The sequence below is a fragment of the Cupressus sempervirens genome, chromosome 8, assembly GCF_028749045.1.
Source record: "Cupressus sempervirens isolate cs-2001-9-10 chromosome 8, ASM2874904v1, whole genome shotgun sequence".
Taxonomy (NCBI): Eukaryota; Viridiplantae; Streptophyta; class Pinopsida; order Cupressales; family Cupressaceae; genus Cupressus; species Cupressus sempervirens.
The window spans coordinates 580,727,309-580,748,805 of NC_143125.1; the positions used below are offsets into that span (position 1 = coordinate 580,727,309).

At 37.2% G+C, this 21,497-nt stretch overlaps 1 protein-coding gene across 1 annotated transcript in view; it reads left to right on the forward strand.

Moving 5' to 3' along the window:
- LOC149543755 (uncharacterized) overlaps positions 1-21,497 on the forward strand; it is a 124,085-nt gene that overhangs the window by 63,959 nt on the left and 38,629 nt on the right. The window contains exons 3-5 of the mRNA XM_089798448.1: positions 12,693-12,796; positions 13,223-13,384; positions 13,501-13,776. Coding sequence (XP_089654574.1) covers positions 12,693-12,796; positions 13,223-13,384; positions 13,501-13,776 — 542 coding nt within the window. The remainder of the gene's footprint in view (positions 1-12,692; positions 12,797-13,222; positions 13,385-13,500; positions 13,777-21,497) is intronic.

Consider the following 21,497-nt stretch of genomic DNA (forward strand, 5'->3'; position numbering starts at 1 on the left):
AAACAACAATCAAATTTGCGGCACTGCACCTAGAGGGAGTCGCGCATGAATGGTGGCATCATGACACTATCACACTAGGGCATGATCAGATAAATACTTACACAGAATTTACTGAGAGATTGATAGATCAAGTTGATGGTAAAGATCTAGAACTCAATTTCAAAGATTTGGCATAGCTGAGGCAAACTAGATTGGTCATTAGTACATTGCGGAATTTCAGAAACTCTTTGTTTTCGTCGCAGACATTTCCGAAAGAAGACGGGTAGTACTCTTCATGGATGGACTGACAGAACCTGTAAAAAGTTGGGTAAAGGGGTTTTAACCTGCCATCCTGTCGGAAGCTATCATCAAGGCACAGAGTATGGCATCATCATCCGCATCATCCTCTCGAAGTTACTCATATGCCAAACTGTCGGCGTTTCCAAGGGAAAATAAACCTTCGTCCAAGAAGCCGTCGTTGGACGAAGCTACCAGATAGGAACTTCAAAGTAAGAAACTGTGTTTCAATTGCAAGGGACCTTGGGAGCCTGGCCACAGATGCCTCGGAAAAGGGAAGATCCATTACATTGAGGTTGTGTTCGATGATGAGGACGAATAGGAAGAAATGCCTGCCGAAGACAACCAACCTCACGACAACACTAGAATGGTCAGTTTAAACCGTATGGAAAGAATTGAGAAGAACTATTGCCCCAGCCGGTAGCCCGAGGTGCACAATTTTTCGTGTATGGGGAACCCTCCAAGAACAATGAGTTAAGGTGATGCTGGATAGTGGAGCCACTCTAAATTTCATAAACTCATCCTCAGTGAAGCGAAGAAGTCTACCTACGAAGATGCACGCAGGCTTTCAAGTCAAGGTTGCCAGAGGGACTCTTCTGCCTTGCACACACCTTGTTCCTTAGCTAAGTATCGCAATGGCAAATCACATGGTGACTGAGGATTTCTTCATAGTAGACCTGGATGACATGGAAGTTATTCTAGGCATACAGTGGATGGAGACACTTGATGAATACACTTAGAGTTTCAAATGGATGGACTTCACTTTTGTTGTCGATGGAAAGAAGGTTGTCCTCTGTGGAATGGCAAATGAAGGTCCGAAGGAAGTTTCTGCGCATCAGATGGAGGCAATTTTTTGGCATGATGACGTTGTGTGGGCTGTGCATTGTTTTATTTCGACGAAACCTATAAAAGGGCATCGAACACCTCCACAGGATGATGAACTCCAGAATATTTTGAGTAAACATGATAAAGTTTTCATTGACATTCCTCCTGGCATACCACCTCATCGAGGGTTTGAGCATACTATCGAGTTGGAAGTAGGAGCCAAGCCGGTCATAACCACATCGTACCACCATCCGAAGAAATTCAAAGATGAGATCGAAAAAATGATTCAAGAAGTGCTAGAGAAAAGATGGATCCAACCCAGTTTCAGCCCTTTCACGTCATCTGTGGTTTTGGTCAAAAAGAAGGATGGGATGATGCGCATGTGTGTGGACTACTGTGCATTGAACAAAAAAAAGTAAAGAATAGATATCCCATTGCAAGGATAGATGAGTTGCTGGATTAGTTGCATGACGCAGTCTATTTTTCGAAAATAGATCTCTGTTCCGGATACCATCAGATTTGCATGAGGGAGGAAGACAGAGAAAAGACGGCCTTCCGTTGCCGCTAACGACATTATGAGTTTCTAGTCATGCCGTTCGGATTGATAAATGCATTTGCTATATTCCAATCATGCATAAATCGCATTTTCAACAAACAACTGCGTAAGTACTTATTGGTATTTTTTGATGATCTTATTTATAGCAGGACATGGTAGGAGCACCTAAAGCATCTGAATGAAGTCCTAAAGATTATGGAGGAGCAATCTTTGTTCACCAAGGAATCTAAATGTGAATTCAGCATGATAGAAATATTGTACCTGGGGCATGTTGTTAGTAAATACGAAGTTCAAGTGCATTAGGAGAAGATTCAGGCTATCCTTGATTGGCCTCCCCCAAAATCACTCATAGATTTGCAAGGATTTTTTGGGCTATGCAGTTATTATTGGAGGTTTGTCAAAGGATTCTCTTAGCTCAGCGCACCTCTAACGGATCTGACAAAGAATGGGTCTTTCCAGTGGAGCGAAAAGGTACAACTCACTTTTGATAAACTGAAAGAGGCAATGAGCGACTTCACCCTACCATTCATTTTGGAGTGTGACGTGTCCGGAGAAGGCATTGGCGTAGTACTGATGTAGGATAGACACCCCATAGCTTATGAAAGCAGGAAGCTTACGCAAACAAAATGCCTCTTCCTTTTACGAGAAAGAAATGTTGGCCATCGTACATGCACTAACCAAGTTCCGACAATATTTGGTAGGTGCCAAGTTTGTCGTCCGTATGGATCACAACAGTTTGAGATATTTTTTGGAGCAACAAGACTTGAATGAGAGGCAACAAAAATGGGTAACCAAGGTTCAAGCTTTTGATTTTGAAATTGAATATGTGAAAGGGAAGAACAATGTGGTTGCAGATGCCTTGTCCCAGAGACGCACCATCTGCTCACTAGACCGGATTTCAGCTGATTGGAAGGCACATCTATTAGTTGAATACTCCAAAAACACATTTGCCTATGAGATAATGGATGGCCACACCTAGGATGATCGGTACAGAGTGGTGGATGACATCATCTACTATAAAAATCTAATATATTTGGTGCCAAAATCCAAATTGAAGCAAAAAATCTTGAAGGAAGTACACGACTCACCCTTAGCAGAACACTTGCGTTTCCTCAAAACTTACAGAAGTCTTCGGGAGAGGTTTTCATGGAAGGGACTTAAAGGGGACATGTTGCAGTATGTAAGAGAGTGTGTGGTCTGCCAGCAGAACGAGTCTGAACATACTCTACTTGCTAGATTACTACAACCGCTGCCAATTCCAGAACATAAGTGGGAAAGTATTTCGATGGATTTCATAAGAGGGCTTCCCAAGGTAAACGGAAAGGATTGCATTTTTGTGGTGGTTGACAGGTTGACAAAGTACACGCATTTCTTCGCCATCCCTTCAGAATTTCAGGCCGCACAAGTTATCGAGCTGCTTTTTAGAGAAGTCTTTCGTCTGCACGGGTTACCTCGAAACATTGTTAGTGATTGGGATGGCCAATTCATCAGTATCTTTTGGACATAACTATTTCAGATGACAGGGACAGAACTGTCACCAATTACTAGTTACCACCCACATACAGACAGACAAATGGAGATTGTGAACAAATGGCTCGAAGGTTACCTCTAGAACTATGTTTTGGCACAACAAAGAGCATGGGTCAAATGGATACATCTAGGGGAATATTACTACAATACCACGTACCACATGTCCATCAGAATGACACCATTCAAAGCTCTGTACGGGCACGAACCCCTTTCCTTCATCGACACAGTTCTGGGTAACAGCCGCGCACCAAGCGCGAAGGATTGGCTTCAAGAGGGACAAGACATACTGAGATGTTTGAAGGAAAACCTACAGTGGGCACAAAATCAACAGATGTATGCCGACAGAGACATAATGGAGAGGAGTTTCGAAGTAGGGGATTTGGTCTATCTCCGGCTCCAACCATATCGACAATCCTCCTTAAAGGAAAAGGGAAGAGAAAAATTGAAGCCACAAATCTATGGCCCCTATCGTGTAGTTCGTCGGGTTGGTGAAGTTGCGTACGATGTGGAACTTCTGTAAGGAAGCCATATTCGTAACGTCTTCATGTTTCATGCCTGAAGAAGGCCGTAGGGTAGAACGTCAAAGTTGCCACAGATCTTCCACCACTCAATGAAGAAGGAAAGCTCATATTGGAACATGCTGAGATCATCGAAGTACATGAGAAGACTGTGGAACTGCACGGTGAAGGAATATCTTATGCGTTGGAAACACTCGCCATTGGACGACGCAATGTGGGAGGGTGAGCACATTCTCCAGTACCTGGCATTGCGTTTGCTTGAGGACAAGCAAAATTTGGGACGAGAGGACTGTAATGTTCCCGTTATAAAATGAATTATTTTTATCAAACTATTGTAACGGGCCAATTGATTTAATGTATCTTGGACCCATTTTATTTTTGTTTCCATAGTTGTGTCACTGTCGGCTATCTTTGTAGTTTGTACACCCTCGAAAAGTTGTCCCCGATGGGTATTTAAGCACGACATGTAGGTTGTCTTAGGATATGCAATTTTGATTATTTCTATGTACTGCGAATTCTTGCTGGAGTTCTCTGTTGTTCACCATTTCAGAAGTGAAACACCTTCCCTATTTGGCTTGTCCAGTTTTGGTGGGACTCAACCCTCACTCTATTCCGTCGCCTGTAACACTCCCCTCAGATCTGGCAAATCGGAGCATCATCATATTTTGAATATCTATTGTGTTGGTTCGACCTACTCTTTGTTTTGTGTATTTCCAATTGTTGTTTATTTGTATTAAATCTTGCTCGAACTATCTATTAGTTTGCAAAACTCTTGGCGTATCACCATACAAATTTCGACCATCCATCTCCAGTTCGTACGACGTACAGCCTTCCATTCTGGCAACGCCTTCACCCTCCCATACGACTTCCACCACACTCTATACCCTCTTGTTTTTCCCTCCCCCACTCACCGTACGGCCTGTTATATGGTCTACCCATATGCCATCATCCTTGTGTACAACCACTTTGTATTTAGCGTACGTCATACACCGTACGACCAAACTAGCCCCTCCACTGTATGGCCCTCCTGTCATCACCCGTATGGCCTCACCGTACAGCCACACCACTCAGCATCCTCCGTACACCAACCAACTCCTGCACGACCCCTTCTGTGCCACCGTACGACACACTCTTTTCCCGCCTGCAATACCATACGGACTACCCTTTACGGCCTTCCCTTGGTCCGGACGATTGCTATTCATTTCGTACGCCATCACAACATTCGTACTAGTCTCTAAATACGTACTAAGTCCATTAGGTTGCCAAACTTGTTTGGAGAAAGGTTTTATTTTTGTACGTGTATAGGAACAGAACATTACACAAATTGCACAGATTTAAAAGATCATACCAAATTTGGAAATCGGGCCTTCAAGTTTTCGTCTGCAAAAAAAATTTGCGTCAAATTTGACTATAGCTTAGGGTAGGCAAATTTATAGTCCAAATTCATTGAATTGACACTCCGGATGCAATGGTGAGGTCCGCTTTGGCTCTAGATGCTCCCAATAGTTGCAAATACTGTGGATTTGAATCGTGGTCCTCCGAGAGGTGAAGCAAAAATAGTATCCAGTGGCTATGAAATGAAAGCTCCCTTAGCTTTGATACCATTAAGAATTTGCCTCAAGGCAAAATGATGCCAAGATCAAGAAGCTCAAGAACAAAGCACAATATAGACCAAATGATGTATGATCATAATATCAATACGAGAATGAATAATTGATGTATACACACTAGAAGTCTTGTATATAAAGGCCTCTAAAACGACTAGGAGTTAGCAAAGTGATAAGCCTCACAACTAAGTACATGTCCACCAAGAGTGGATTATCCTCTATTGAGCATAGGAGTTTGTGATAATGAGAGGATAAGCTTACATAGGTGTGTCATGTAAAAAGATGTTGTAGACACCATGTGCTTAATTAGAGTGCGAACAAGTGTGTTGTCTACATGACAACTTAGTTGAATATGCACACTCCTGTGTTGTCAACAAGACAACTCATATGAGTACGCATACTCCTAGGTGTCTAGATGACAACTAATAAAATAATGCATTTAACCTAAGTAAACTTAAGTAAAGTGTAAATAATAATTCATTATTTAAACTAACAACCAAGAAATACACTGTTAAAAGCTGATCAAGAAACACAAAATCTTCTCGTACAAAGAACCATGGGAACTAGGACATTGCTGCCTTGGAAAAGGCAAGCTACACTTGATTGACTTACATTTAGAAGAGGAGGACCAGGTTGAACTAGAGGACAACTTTGAGGAAGAAGAACCTCAAGAAAATCAGCCTCAACATATAGAACTGGAAGACACTATTGGTAGAGAGAACTGACGCATTGCCACTTTATCTAGTATTTCTCAAGGGAGACCTCTCTGGCTGAAAGGAGTTCGTAGGGGGCAGCAAATAGTATGCTTAGTGGACAGCGGTGCTACACATAATTTCATTGACCATGGTCTAGTCAATAGACATGGACTTCAGGCATAAGAGTTTCCTAGATTTAATGTCATTGTTGTGGATAGTTTTCCCCTAAGTTTTAATCATGTTATACAACATTTGAAAGTTTAAATGGGGGATTATACATTTACAGTTTATTTCTATGTTCTTGGTCTCAACAATGTTGATGCTATTTTGGGCCTTCATTGGCTTGAGTCATTAGGGAGATATGTTTAAGACTTCAAGCGGATGCACCTAGAGTTCATGGTTGAAGGTAAGAAAACAATACTGAAAGCTATGACAAATGATTTTCCAAGGGTAGTTTCAGCTAGAAGAATGCAGGCTTTTATATGACATGACGGCATAGAATGAAGGGAAACCCATTGCTTTGTTTCCAGCCAGCCCACCACGGGAAAGGAATCTTCTCACCATACTGATTTCCAATCTCTGTTGGAGAAATATGGTGTAGTTTTTGGGGATAATCCTCCTGGGCGTCTCCTTGATAGGGGATTTTGTTTACCGCATAGGTTAATTAAGAAATGCACACAGATAATGAACACGAACTCAAACAACAGAACTCTTCTTCTTATTTGCCTATGCCAAGATTTTACATTAGGTTATGATCATCCTTACAATGATCCCGAAGGGAAATATAAATAGTGTCCGAGGAACCTTCTCGAAGGTATCCATCGGCCACATACAACATGCCAACTGTAATAATAGAACCTTCTGGATACATCTCGATACATGTCGGCCTGACGGCACACATCCCGATACACTGACGGAAACCTCCTGATGCACCGTCGGGAACCTCCCGACACATCGTCGGGAACATCCTGAAACACCATCGGGAAGCTCTTGATACACCGTCGGGAACATCCCGATACACTGTTTCCTGACGATAGATTTCACAATGTTATTGAGCTTGAAGAAGTCGTGAAAGTAGTTATCACCACTCCTTACAGGTATCATTGCCATTTCAAAGAAAAAATTAAAAGACAGTTAAGGAGCTACTGAAAATGAGACATATACACCCAAGTGCTAGCCCTTTTTCTTCTTCTGTAGTGCTGGTCAAGAAGAAAGATGGCACGTTACGTATGTGTATTGATTACAGGGAATTGAATAAAAGAACTATAAAGAATAGGTATCCTATACCTAGGATAGATGAATTTTTGGACGAGTTGCATGGTTCAATTTTATTGTCAGAGATTTATTTATGGTCTGGCTATCATCAGATAAGTGTGAATGAAGAAGACATTCAAAAAATAGTATTTTGTTGTCACTATGGGCACTTTCAATTCCTTGTTATGCCCTTTGGACTCACAAATACACCAGTGACTTTCCAATCTTGCATGAACCCTATCTTTCATGAATAGTTGAGTAAGTTTGAATTAGTATTTTTTGATGATATACTAATCTACATTAGAACATGGGATGCACATTTGAACCACCTAGATATTAGTCTAAGTATCATGGAAAAGCATTATTTGTTTGCAAAAGCTTCATCGTGGGAATTCGGGATGTCGGAGATTCTTTACTTAGGACATGTAATTAGAATTGAAGGGGTAAAATTTCATCAGGAGAAAATACATGCAATCATGGATTGACTGCCTCCCAAAAATATATCAAACTTAAGAGGCTTCTTGGGTTTATGCTGCTATTACCAAAGGTTTGTGCGATGTTTTTCCTAGTTGGCTTCTCCACTGACTAATCTTACTAAGAAAGGGGATTTCCAATGAACTCTTGAGGCATAGAATACATTTGACAGGCACAAGGACATCATGAGCACATGTCCAATATTAGCATTTCGTGATTTCACAAAGCCTTTTATTATAGAGTATGATGCTTTTGGATAGGGTATTGGAGTAGTGTTAATGCAAGATAGGCATCCCATTGTATTTGAAAGAAGAAAGCTTAGAGATCTAGATAAGTTGTATTCTACTTATGACAAAGAGATGTTGGCTATCATGCATGCTTTAGCCAAGTTTATACAACATTTGGTAGGAGCAAGATTTACTGTCAGAACTGATCATTATAGTCTGAAGTACTTCTTATATCAATAGAAGTGGGTAAGAAAAATTCAAGCATATGACTTTGATGTAGGATATATTAAAGGGAGTAAAAATGTGTTGCTGATGAGCCCCACTCTTTGCTCACTAACAAAGATTTCGGCTGATTGGAAATCTCAATTGTTGTCCGAATAGACAAAGAATTCCCATGCTTGTGATTGAGTGGATGGAAGTGTACAGGATGATAGGTATTTTGTGAAATATTACAAAAACGACGTCTACCTTGTCCTTGAGTCTAAGTAGAAGCACAACATTAGGAGAGTATTACACAACACTCCTTGTTGGGCATCCAATAAACTTGCTGGCAACTAAGAGAGATATTTTATTGGAAGGAACTTAGGGATAATGTGCTACAACATGTTTGAAAATGTTTGATATGCCTACAAAACAAATCAGAACACACCTTTCTTGTAAGGCTTCTAGAACCACTACCTATCCCGAAACATTAGTGGGAAGGCATAGCAACGGATTTTATCACAAGACTTATACGAGTATAGGGAAAGATTGTGTATTTGTGGAGTTGGATAGGTTGATTAAATATTGCATTTCTACACTATTGCTATATATTACTCAACGCCACAATTTGCTGATTTATTTTTCGGAGAAGTGTTTAGATTGCATGCTCTTCCTAAGACCATTGTCAGTGACAGGGATATTGGGTTTATCAACATGTTTTGGCTGGAGTTGTTTCATTTGGTAGGGATAGAACTAATGCCTAGTACAAGATGCCATCCTCAAATTGATGGGAAAACTAAAATTGTGAATGGATGGGTTGAAGCCTGAAGGCTACCTCAGAGACTTTCTTTCAAGGCAGCAAAGTGCTTGGGTCAAATGGTTGTATTTAGGTGAATATTGTTACAATAGTACCTATCATATGACTATTGGGATGTCCTTGTTTAAGGCATTGTATGGATATGAATCTTTGTCATTTATAGACTTAGCCTTTAACAATAACAAGGTTCCCCGTGCAAAAGAAACCATTCAGAGTTATTAAGATATCTTAAAAGCATTAAAAGACAAATATCTTATAGGCACAAAACCAATGAAAAAAATATGCAGATAGGCACAAAGTCGAAAGGATCTTCCATGTCGGACACTTGGTTTTCCTATGCCTGCAACCTTACAGGTAATCATCTTCAAAAAATAGTGTAGTAGAAAAGTTGAAACCAAGGTTTTATGACCTGACAAGGCGCTTAGGAAGATTGGTGAAGTTGCCCATGAACTTGAACTTCTAATAGGAAGTAGGATTCATAATATTTTCAATGTCTCTTAACTGAAGAAGGCTTTGGGACAACAGACAGTTGCTTCTCTTGAATTGCTACCATTGGAGGAAGAGGGAAAGCTGATTCTAGAACTTGAAGGTATTGCAGACAGGAGAGAAAAGAAGCTAAGGAATAAGATTGTTCAAGAGTCTTCGATAAAGTGGAAGGAATCACCTATTGATGATGCTTCATGGCAAGGTGACTATATACTCCAATATCCTAGTTTACGAATATCAGTGGTCGAACAATCTGAGGAAGAGAGGACTGTAATGTCCCCTGTTGAATGACTCTTTGAATCTGGTAAATGATCTTGTTAAGTCGACTTTCCCCTAGACTTTGCAATTATTTAAATAAAAAGGGATGTTGGATTTCAAATTTCACCTAAATGAGACCCTACTTTTCAGTCATTTTTGGGGCCATTTGATGTGGTCATTGGCATGATTTCTTTCCTCTTCAATTTGAGCTTATACAGCTTGTTCATAGCTGATTGATGGGAAGCGCCAATTAGAATTAATCCAAGAAGTGTCATCCAAGTTAGAAACATCTGATAATCAGTTTCTCAAGAGCGCTGGGCATCAGCCTGAAAGAGTTCATTAGCAGATTTACGATTCATTCTGAAAACTTGGTTTTCTTTATTTTCTTGAAGTTTCAGTAGCTATTCCAAAGACGCAAACCCTGAGGAGAAGATTTTCTGGACAATACCCCAGAAAGTTATTTGATTTCTTTGCAGTAATTGCTGGTCTGAAACAATAGTTAGCACAGCTCCAGGTAAGGGAAGTCTGATGTCTGAAGACTGAGATAAGCTTTTTGGGAGTTATAAGGCTCCAAAGTGATTTGCAAGGGATCCAAAATTCATGCATGCGGAGCCCATATTCCAGTTCAAGAAGGCAGAGGAGATTATTGGAATTAGTAAGGTGCAGCGAAACTAAAGAGCCACAGTTATAACAATAACAGCCCATCACCTAACTCTGTATTTGTACGCATCTGGTTCATGTGTATGTAATTCAGCCAATGTAAGATGGTTTGATTTTTATTGCCGTGTTATGATCTTGAAATAGTATTAATAAGATCCTGTCACACTTCTAATGATAATCGTATTATTGCAACCATTCATGTGCAATTTAGCCATTTGAAGGAATATTCTGGAAATTTTTGCAGTCAGTCAGGATATTTCATACAGGGAAATCCTTTCCAAGTTTTGTTGCAGATAGTATTAAGCATATTTCCATGAGTTGGCCAAATTTTAATAGTCTAACAATCGCACTGCAATCTAAGTTCTGGAATTTTTCTCAACAATTTTGAAACAGAATATGTTTTCCTCAAAAACAGACTTCTGATAATATTTCTTCCTTGTATGGAACAACCATTCATGAAATTGTTATGGTTGAAATCCAAGATTATACCTGTAAGGAAAACATAGTATTTTCATCTTATTAATATGCCAATTTATTAGACATGGCAAAATGTAATGGCTCCCTTTAGGGGTTTTGCCAATTTTCCGGGTTTTAAGTTTTTTAAAGATTTCTGAAACAAAAATAAAAAAATGAGTGATACGAACAATTATCAGGCTTTAATTGCATTTGGATGAAAATGTTAATTTTACAACTGTTGGAGTTCTGTATGTGAATATTAGGCATGTTTGGTGGCTGTATCTGGCAGTGTAAGTGCAGTAGCAGCAACAGTAGCAAGGCAAATGACCTAAGGAGGTCACCTGCCAGCTGGGAATAATCAATTAGAGGCTGCACTTCAGTCTCAGACTTTTTAAAAAGTTGATAGCAGTCAATAAAATGCCTGTCCACAAGTGATGTTAATGAGCTTTACAACCTCTACAAATGCTGGTATGCCCAAATACTGCCTGGAAATTGATATAAACAGCAACAGTTGGCCACATCTGCCTTCCCAAGTAATGACATTGCCAATGAAAGTGGATGGAAATGTTTTACTTACAAAATATGATGATAAAGCCTTAATTGGAATCCTCCAAAGTGATGGCACTGTCACTAGAGCTGTGATAGATGCAACATATGATGAAATGAACTCAGCTTCTCAATGCTGTTATACTCAAGTTTATGGTTGTATATGCTGGTCACTGTACAAATGATGAAAAAATATTTTTTGAAAATGCGTTTTCATTGCATTGTCATTGTAGCAGTAACATATAAACTTGAAACTTTGCCAAAAACATTCAATTTACTGTAACAGCATTGTGGAAGTAACAAAATGTGTCCAAAAGCCTCAAATCTGCAATGGAAAAAGGGATACTTTCCCCAAGTACCGGTGTCGAAGATATAGAAAGAAAAGATGGTTGAACAAAATCCAAAATTCTGAAATTTATGGTGAATCTCTTGAAATCAAAAAAACCACAAGTCGGCAAATTCTCCTTATTAGCACATACATGACTTCCGGATAGAATTTTCAGTATTAAGATGAAGGTTTATTTGTCCCCAAATCTAATAGTGAAAACTGTAGAGGGTTTTTATCCTCCAAGATCCTCAAAGCAACCAAGGGTTTTTGTTGTCAGAAGCAAACCTAATACAAAGCTCAAATTTTGAAATATGTATAGAAAAAATGATGAAAAACTAGGATGGTCCTAATGAAGCCAAGTGCCCGTCTTTAATTTTATTAGTGTTAAAAATGACTTATTTTGATAGTGATATTTTTAAAATGCCTCATAATTTAAAAATTACTAGGTCCATCTTAAAATAAAATCATAAGATATTTCCTTTTCTTTCCCTTTAGCCTACAGGAAATGGTGATATGCTAGAGGTTTTCTCATAGCTCAACTTATGAAAAGGGGACATGACACAAAAATACTTCAGAGCGATGAGTTTGAAGTGTCAAGTTATATCGGTATCCTTTATGGTTATATATGTTCTAATTTCTGTACATATCTTGCCTTCTTCCCACATGATGCTTAAATTGAGGTGCCTTGTGACTCATTATTGTGGTGCTCAATTTATTAAGAGTGAAACTTGGGGTAGATTCATGCAAGCTACCATGGCCTCGTGTTTATAGCATTTTATTCCATTGGATTTATTTATAATCGGTAGAATACTTATTGGCTGTAGTTTTCATATGAAATTATCTTTTGTTGCTTCAGAAGGAGACATTAGAGAAGACTGTTGACTAATGTGTAGAACCAAGGGAGCAAGCTGTTTTGGCTTTAACAAATATGAATATTGTCATCAAACTAATTTGCTCTATCACTAGTGCATTTTGCAGATCATATTGATTGTGCTTATTCTCATGAAAAGTCAGAGAAGTTCTTGTGTGCTATAACTACACCTTCTTGTGGTACTGTTGACAAAATCCTGGATGAAATTCCGGTATGCATCTTATTCCTCGCAATGGATCTGGTATGAAATATCATATCTGAAAAAGGTTTTCCCAATTGCATGGTTCACGTACATTCTTACAAATGCAAGTTGAACTGTGTACATACTTTGAAATTGATTGTCCAACTCATTGTAAAGTTTCTAGATTTCAGATTAGAAGTTCTAGATTTTTCATTGCTGCAGATTATTTTGTTTGTACATGCTAGAAGTCTAGAACTTTGTGTATTTATCTTCTCTTTCAATAATTTATTTTCAGCCATTTTATCAGCATTTCAAATTTCAGAATTGCATCCTACATCTTTTTTCTGATATTGTGTATTGTTTAGTTGACTGTTGGATACAAGAACAGTTATAGGCTTGTGTCATTTCCATCCACTTTGCTTCTAAGTTTATGAGTACAATTCATTTTGTCTGCAGACTCTTATATCCTCTGTTGCATCAAAGAAGTCATCTCTGACTATGTCATTACAAAAGGGCGTTGCACACATCATACACGCAGCAAGTTTAGGATTTCCTTGTAGGATGATGTGTGAAGCAGTGGTGGAAGCTTATGGGTGCAGTCAACCTACTTTTGGAGAGGTTCAATTATCTTTTTCCTTCTAAAATCTTTAATTATGTTCTAAATATATGAAGTTAATAGTAACATAGCTTTTAAAGTATCACTATGTGATAACCATTGGACCATACATGATCAGGTCATGGATGCTATTGAATTTGGTAGTCAATCAAGTGCCAGTGCTGCTATAGGATTGTCAAAAAAAGAGTTGTTTCATTTTCTTTGGGACAAACAAGTTTGTGACATATTTTCAGAAGATTCTGTTCCTGGGTTCTCTGGAGTTTGCGTATTGTCAATAGATTCAACTGCAAAATGTAATCTGTGCAATGGAGTAAGACAGATGAGATCTAGCCCAAAAGAAGTTCTCAAGCATGGTGTTCAAAAGTTGTCCCAAATGGTCTTAAGACTTCTGCAGGTATTAAATTACTATTGTGCTTCTTTATGGGCATTGGCAATAAAATAAGTTGACAATCGAATAAAATGAATGGCATACTGATAACATTTTCCTTCTGAAATGTACTGCTTCTTTATGTACTGCAGTTGTCATGCATTACATTTTTTGATTTTAATTCTTTTTTCTTTCTGGCATTTTTTAATCAACTTATTTTTATTCTTGGTAAGACATAAAAGAACAATGTTGACTTACAAACAAAACTTGAGGAATATAGAGTTTATTACAATTGCAAGACCTATGTCAAAGAAAAGATCAGCTTATGCAGACTTGATTCAACATATGATTTGCATTAGTTTTGTAAGCAATTGTGAAACACAATGTCGTGTGATTATCTTCTAATATTTACTGGGAAGTAAGAATTAAAATAAAGGATTCATGCTAGGTGCTCTACTCTGGATATGTTGAAAACTTTTGGAGTTTTGGCCTTATTTTAATGCACTAGACTCACTATAAAAACGATGAAATTGAATTTTTCTTTCCAAGAGAAAGCATTTCTTTGACATTAAATATGTGGAATTCAATAACTTATGAAGGGACATTTTAATTTAAAATATGTTTTTTATTCATCTTTTTTCATATTTTGATTTCTTGCTCAATAGTACTAGGCACAAGTTCTTGTAATCTGATTGGAATCTTCATTATAGTCATTCTGCAGCAGCATATAGGGCACTATAAAACAAACTTTACTTTCATAGTATACTATTTCAATTTTTTTAATTTGTTGGATGCCAAGTATTCTAATTATTTGTTGAATTTACAATCGCCTCTCGTTGATGTCGATACTACCTCGTATGGAATTAGTATGTTAAATCAATGTTAGCATCCCAGCATTTATTTCTCAATGGTGTCTAGAAATATAAAGAAGCTGCCATGAAAATCGAGATAAATAGCACATCCTCAAGTGCTGTAACGAAAAGTAGAGAAAAATGATTGGAAAACAAGAATGAGTGATTTTATTGAGTAGATTTTAAAGATTACAAGTTCCATGACTTAAAGAAGTACTTGCCACCAATAATACTTCAAGGGTTTGGTATAATTGTAGAGAGAGAAGATGGAAATAATTAAGGAAAAATGCATGAGAGCTAGTGACTTATAATGAGTCCTACGATGGAAGGGATAAACCAAGGAATAAGTCTCGAGCTCTTTGATGGAGGACTAAGCATAACTTTCCACGGATGGACAATTGGAGGCAAACCCTAGCATAGAGGGACAACCATCGAAGCTGGTCAACCTTATAGTGTGTGGACTCTTGAATAGAGAGAATTCCAATGTGAAGGTGAAGGTGGAATTGAGAGAAAAATGGATGACAATGAGTTGGACCCCAAATTGAGGAAACATTGCACCAAGCAATGCATTGGGTTTTGAGATTAGCAATCTGGATTGCAAAGTGATTTCGTACAAATAAATTGCTAAGAAATTGTGAATGCCAAGAGGCAGAGGTAAGGTATGCAAGGTTGATGGAGCAAAAAGAGGTTGGTTTTAGAGTAACCACCACTATTAGTAATACTACCAAGGAACTTTGATTGTATGGCAAGTTTAGAAAATGGGAGATACACAACTTTCCAAGTTTATGACGTAGGGAGCCTAATGTGTCATCAAGAATTATAACACTTGCATCACAATTTGAACTATGAATTGATAAAATCAGAAATGATGTTGGTATGGATTCTTTTTGGTACCTTGAGAATTATTAGGATGTTAGATACATGGAACAAGTCAATACAAATATGAGCACTATGGGGCTTTTTTGAAGCCATTAAGGGGTTCAAACCACTTTGATTTAATAATGGGATGGTGATAGATTCATGCAGTGAGATGTAGTGAATGGTGAATTTATAATGAAAAATAATTATTGGTAGGGATCCTTTCTAGCAACCTTGAGAGGCATTAGGAATGACGGATAGATGGAAGTTTGGAACATGATGATACAAATATGAGTACATGGGGCCATGTTGTAGGAATCTTTTAAGGAGTTCATACTACATTGATGCAAAAAAAAATGTTGATATAGCTAAACAAAATGAGGTAGTGAAGTAGTGAATTTTTAAGGAGATTCAGAAGTCCATCTAAGGTTTGTTGGATATCGGGAAAACTACGCCTACTTCTAGTCCCTTTGCTTCTTCAATAGTTTCGGCTGAGGATGGGACCATGAGGATGTGCATATATTACTATGCACTTATTAAGAAAAGAATTAAGAAGTGTCTAATTCGCAAGATCAATGAATTTATTGATGGGCTTTCATTAAACAATTTATTTTTCTCTCTTTGATTTTTGGAGAAGGTACCATTAGACTAAAGTTAGGTAGGAGGATGTACATAAGACTGATTTCAAAATGTTATGGACACTACAAGTTATTGGTTAGGCTTTTCAAACCGACCGATGCTTTTATTGCATTTCAATCTTATATGAACGATGTGCTTAACATGCAGTTGTGAAAATTATTACTTATTCTCATCTATGACATCTTGATTCTCAGAAAAACATGGGATGATCACATTCAACATAGTGATGATATATTGGTCATTATGGAAGCCCTATCATTATTTTCTATGGCCTCTTGTGTGAATTTGGATTACTTGAGACATGTGATTGGTGTTGGTAGAGTTTAGGTTGATAAAGAGAAGTTGTAAGGCATCCTCGATCGGACACTATTGAAGAGATTGAGACATTTGAGAGGATTCCTTGGGATATATGGTTACTATATGAGGCTTTTCAGTGGGGTTTTGCAACTAATGACATCCTTGGTAGATTTGACTAAGGAAGGAACATTCTCTTGGATGGATACAATGTAGTATGTATATGACCAGTTAAGAGGGTTATGAGCACTCGTCCAATATTAGCATGTCCCAATGTATTTAAACCCATTTTTTAGATATGTAATGCATTGGGAGAGGGGGTTTGAGCTGCTCTTATGCAAACTAAACATCATAGAGCTTATGAAGCCAAAAACTTACAGATGCAAAGAGGCACTATTCTACTTATGATGAGGATATGCTTGCAATCATGCATGTCTTGGTTAAGTTTATATGGTACCCTAGTTTAAAGGAATTTTGTAACTTTGTAGCATAGTTTCAAGACTCGGTCTCGCCTTAGACATGCCAAGCTGATTTTTGATTTGGACTCGAACTCAGTGTTTGGACTTTGCAAAAACTCGGGAAGGTCTCGAAATTTTTTAAAAAAAAACAAGAAATTCAAAGTTTTTTAAGGATTTAAAACTATTTTCATGCATCATTTAATCAATTAGTGTCAGACACAATAATTGAAATAAGTAGAGGCTACTTTGAAATCACACACAAGTTTATATTGACCACATAAGTGTAAATGTGAATTTTTGAAGGAAATGAGTTAAACCAAATAACACATTAGAAATATAAATAATTTCACTGTCAAATGTCTATGATATTAATGGAAAATGAAATCCATGGAATCAAAAGTTCAAAACATATATCAAAATAAAAGCTAGAGCCTAGAAGATTGAGGCCTAAAGCAGCCTATATCTTCTTATGTGTATGCCTAAGATAGGTCATGGAAGTTTTTGCAACCATCTTCTCTCCTTGTGTTTGAAGCTCAACCTCATTGACATCCTCATAATCCTCATCATCCTCAAATTCCTCACTCTGAGCCTTAGTGACCTCTACTAGGTCTCCTTGCGCTTTAGCCTCCTCCTTTGTCATCGCTATTGTCTCTGCCTCTCAATCAACCTGATCAACCCATTCCAAGTCTTCATCATTGAAGATAGGATCATCAGTCTCAGTGTTCTGCTCTTCCTGTGGATCAACCTCCTTTGAAACGATAGGAGACGTTTTAGTGCAAAAGATCTATCTGTGATAAAGGTATAGGTTGTAATGAATGAACACAAGATCATTGACCTTTTTCACTACCAACTTGTTGCTTTTCTTCAAGTATTTATGCCGAAACATACTCTAGTTATGTTCACATCCTGAAGTGCTAATGGATGAATCAAGATATGAGCTGTAATGCTCTGTAGATTTGGCACATAAGTACCAAATATCTCCCACCATGCATCTGATTTAAAAAAAAAAAATCAATTCCACAACTTTGACTTTCCCAATTAATATGGTAATAGATATTAGAATTAGAAACTAGAATCATAGATTTTTACCCAAAATTGGGAATTTCCAAATTTTTTTGCATAAATCGCACATGAATAAGTTTCCTTGTGAAATCCAATACATTTCTATCTCATGGACTACATTTTCTTCAACCTTTCATTAGGTGATATTATCTCTACAATATTTTCTTTCCCACTCCCTTGTGATAGACTATTGCTAGATTAAGATCATGCCCAAGATTCATTATAAAATCACATAGATAGATTAATCATATTTTTGCATCACCAAAAGTAGAATAATATTAACAATATAGACTCAAATCTGGTTACTATTATTTTGTCTCTACTAATAGGGATTTGATCTGTTGAGGGATATCCTATTCTAGTAATTTGATGTTATTTTATACTTCCATTTGATGATGAATTAAGAATTTAGATATTCCATATCGTTGGTTGTCTCCTATATGAGAAATTGTGTATCCAACATAATATCATCTTTGCATACATTATTACCAATGATTATTGAAATCATAAAACAAATGCCTGAAACAAATAATTTATCTTGATCCAATTTGTTGATTGATTGTCAGATTCATGTAGACTGTCAGATGTATCCCCATTCCAAGCGAGGCTTCTTCTCATTTATATACTTCATCACATTTAATAATCATTGTATCTTGCCTCTGACTAATCTTTAGTTTGACTTGTCCTACTCTATATTATTGCTCCATATTAGTGCTGAGTTAATATCTCAACTTAATTGCTTCTTATTTTTTAAAACAATCAAGGGTGCTTTCATCCTAATTGTTGAATCCTTTGAGGAAGAGCAATTATGACCATAAGCAATTGAGATACATGATGACATAAGCATATGAATCATGGTTTTGATCTCAATTGTTGGTAGTCACTTTCTTCATACAACGATGCCAGCCTTAGAGAAAATTTATTATGTGATATTCTTTTTAGGCTTTGTATATTAGGGACATAAAAAGGTTATCTTGGAGGTTGTGATTTTGGTAATGCACTTCTAATCTAATTTGGTATCAGAGCCCTCTTGCATTTCTTCCACACTTGGGAGTTTTTTATTAGGCTTTGAGGTCTTGGTTGATTGGTTGATAATACTCAGACATGTATTTTTTTGTGGTTTTCTATGGTGCTAGTGCCAAACAAACAAACTCATCATCACTGCATTTGTTTCATCAATTTGATGGTTGGCATGCCTCTCATATTTTTACCTACATGGAGTTTGTAGGTTCAATATGCTTGACAGGCAATTTTCAGTAATTTGTTTGCATTATTTTTCAAGATTATCATGAGACCAATACTTCTCTGTATTGGCACGATTATTGCATTTCGAAGATTTGTTATTTTTTTGCAACTTTACATTTGAAGGGTTACTTCATTTCTGCATGCCCTTTATTATTTTCCCAAATTAGATGTTCTTGGTATTTATTTGTTTACTCTATCGCAAATTTGGAAAAGCTCATGTATTTCTTCTTAGATGACATGAGTAATGACTTGCTGTAGTAATCCAAGATTAATTTTGCATGTTGATAATTGACCTATATTGGTCTTACATCTTAGAAAGATTTTGTCAGCTTTAAATGTTCGACAATAATCCTTTTTGGAGGATATGTTGGTTAACACCAATTTTTTATTCCCTCAAAAAAATTGCTTGTAGTGAACTTCTTTCCCTTGATCAATTGTACTTGGCAGACACATTTAATTTTCCCACATTTCACATGATGAGGCCATGGTTTTGGTGGCTTGGTTTGGCATCGTTATAAATTCTTTGGCGCGTTTCCTTTTGGTTTAGAGAATAAAAGAACTTTTGGACTAATATTCATTGTTTCTATAGGCCCATGCTAACTCATGTACAACTCTTCATTTTGAAAAGTGCATTTTTTATTCATGGCTCTCTATTTACCCTTGTTATATTGGTTGTGAAAATTCTTCAAAGTTGTTTGCACAATATTTTGTTAGGGTTTTTTGTGCTTGGACCCATGACTGGAGGTGCAGTAGTCTATTTGTAATTTTGTACACTTAGTCACACATGCACTACATATTGGAGACTAGCTTTTTAAAAGCCCCTTTAATTGATGATTTAAAAATGAGCTATGCTCACATGAATGATGTTTTTTTGTCTCTTGTACACTTGTAATGTTGACCTTTTGTCATGGTGAGTTTCAAGGCATCTACAATGTGGCTTGGAATTGTTGGTGACATTGTGTGCTTGGAGATTGGTTCTTATTGTGGCTTTCCTTCCAACTCCTTGATAATTGGCCATAGGGATCCATTATTTGCCCCATTTTCATTTGTGGTCACATGAGTGATCAAGTGTTCATGCAAGTTTAGCCCCAAAGTGTCTTTTATAGGCCATGTTTTCCAAACTTGAACAACTTTTTCAAATGGAGTTAACCTTTGGCAAATCATATATCATTGAAAATGTTTTTCCACCAACTTCCTAGTGGTTAAGATATTTTTTTGATATTTTCTACTCTATTCACTCTATTGAAATTGCATATTGGTTGTCTCTATTTCTTGTGCACAAAGGAGTTATTTGTTAGTATTGTGAGGAAAATGTGTTACATTCTTTTGTTTTATCATGCATTTGCCTAAAGTTGAGCTTTTAACTCCATATAATTATGATAAGTTAATGTCCAATATGGAGATTTTGTTATTGAAATTGTGTCTGAAGCGAATTACATGTGGTCATGATCTAGAATTCTATAGGTTTCATAGAAAAGAGAAAATGGTTTAATTGAAGAGATGAAGTTCTTGCTACACTCATTATGTCTATTTATCATAATTCGAGATATTATATTGTATCTTGTAAAAATGCCAAGGAAATTTGGACTACCTTAAAGAGTCCCTTTTTAAGCTAGATAAGATGAGGAAGTTTAGATTGGAGAGTGAACCAATGAGTATAGATCCTAGGCATTTTGACAATAGTCAATATTTATTCACTAAGCTTGACTCTCATAGGTTGTAGTTGCAAGAATATAGGGTCACAGAAGAGGATGAATAGTTTATTCTCCCTATTATTTCTTAGCTAGGTCCTGATTATTTAGTATGTGTTCTTGCCCTTGATGGTCTTGTAGCTGAACTCACAAGATAACAAAAAATGTTGGCACATATGGGTGCATTAACACTTTCGGGGTCTCAAAAACTTCTTGCAAAATATCTACCTCCCAAGGTGTCAAGCCGAAAAGTCAAGAAACAAAATAAGGATTCTACATGTAATTAGAGGCTTAAGAATCTACCTTCATAGCCTAATCCTCAGTTCAAGTCCTCTTCCAAAGAAGCACCATCACAAAAAAAGAGAATAAATCGTGTTCATTGCATTAAATAAGGACATGGTGAGCATAGGTGTTATCCTAAGAAGATTAATGAAGTTACACACCACCTTTAGAACTACCACATCCCACTGCCCTCATTAGTGTCTCCATCGTCTTCAGCTTCACAAGTTCTTCATCTTCATCAACACAATCAAGAACTGTAGGATATGTAAATGGGATGAAAGTTGAAGTACTTTTAGCCTCCACTATTAATGAAAATAGTTTCTAGATTCAGGTGCAACTCTTCCTATGGCATCTTTAAGGAATATATT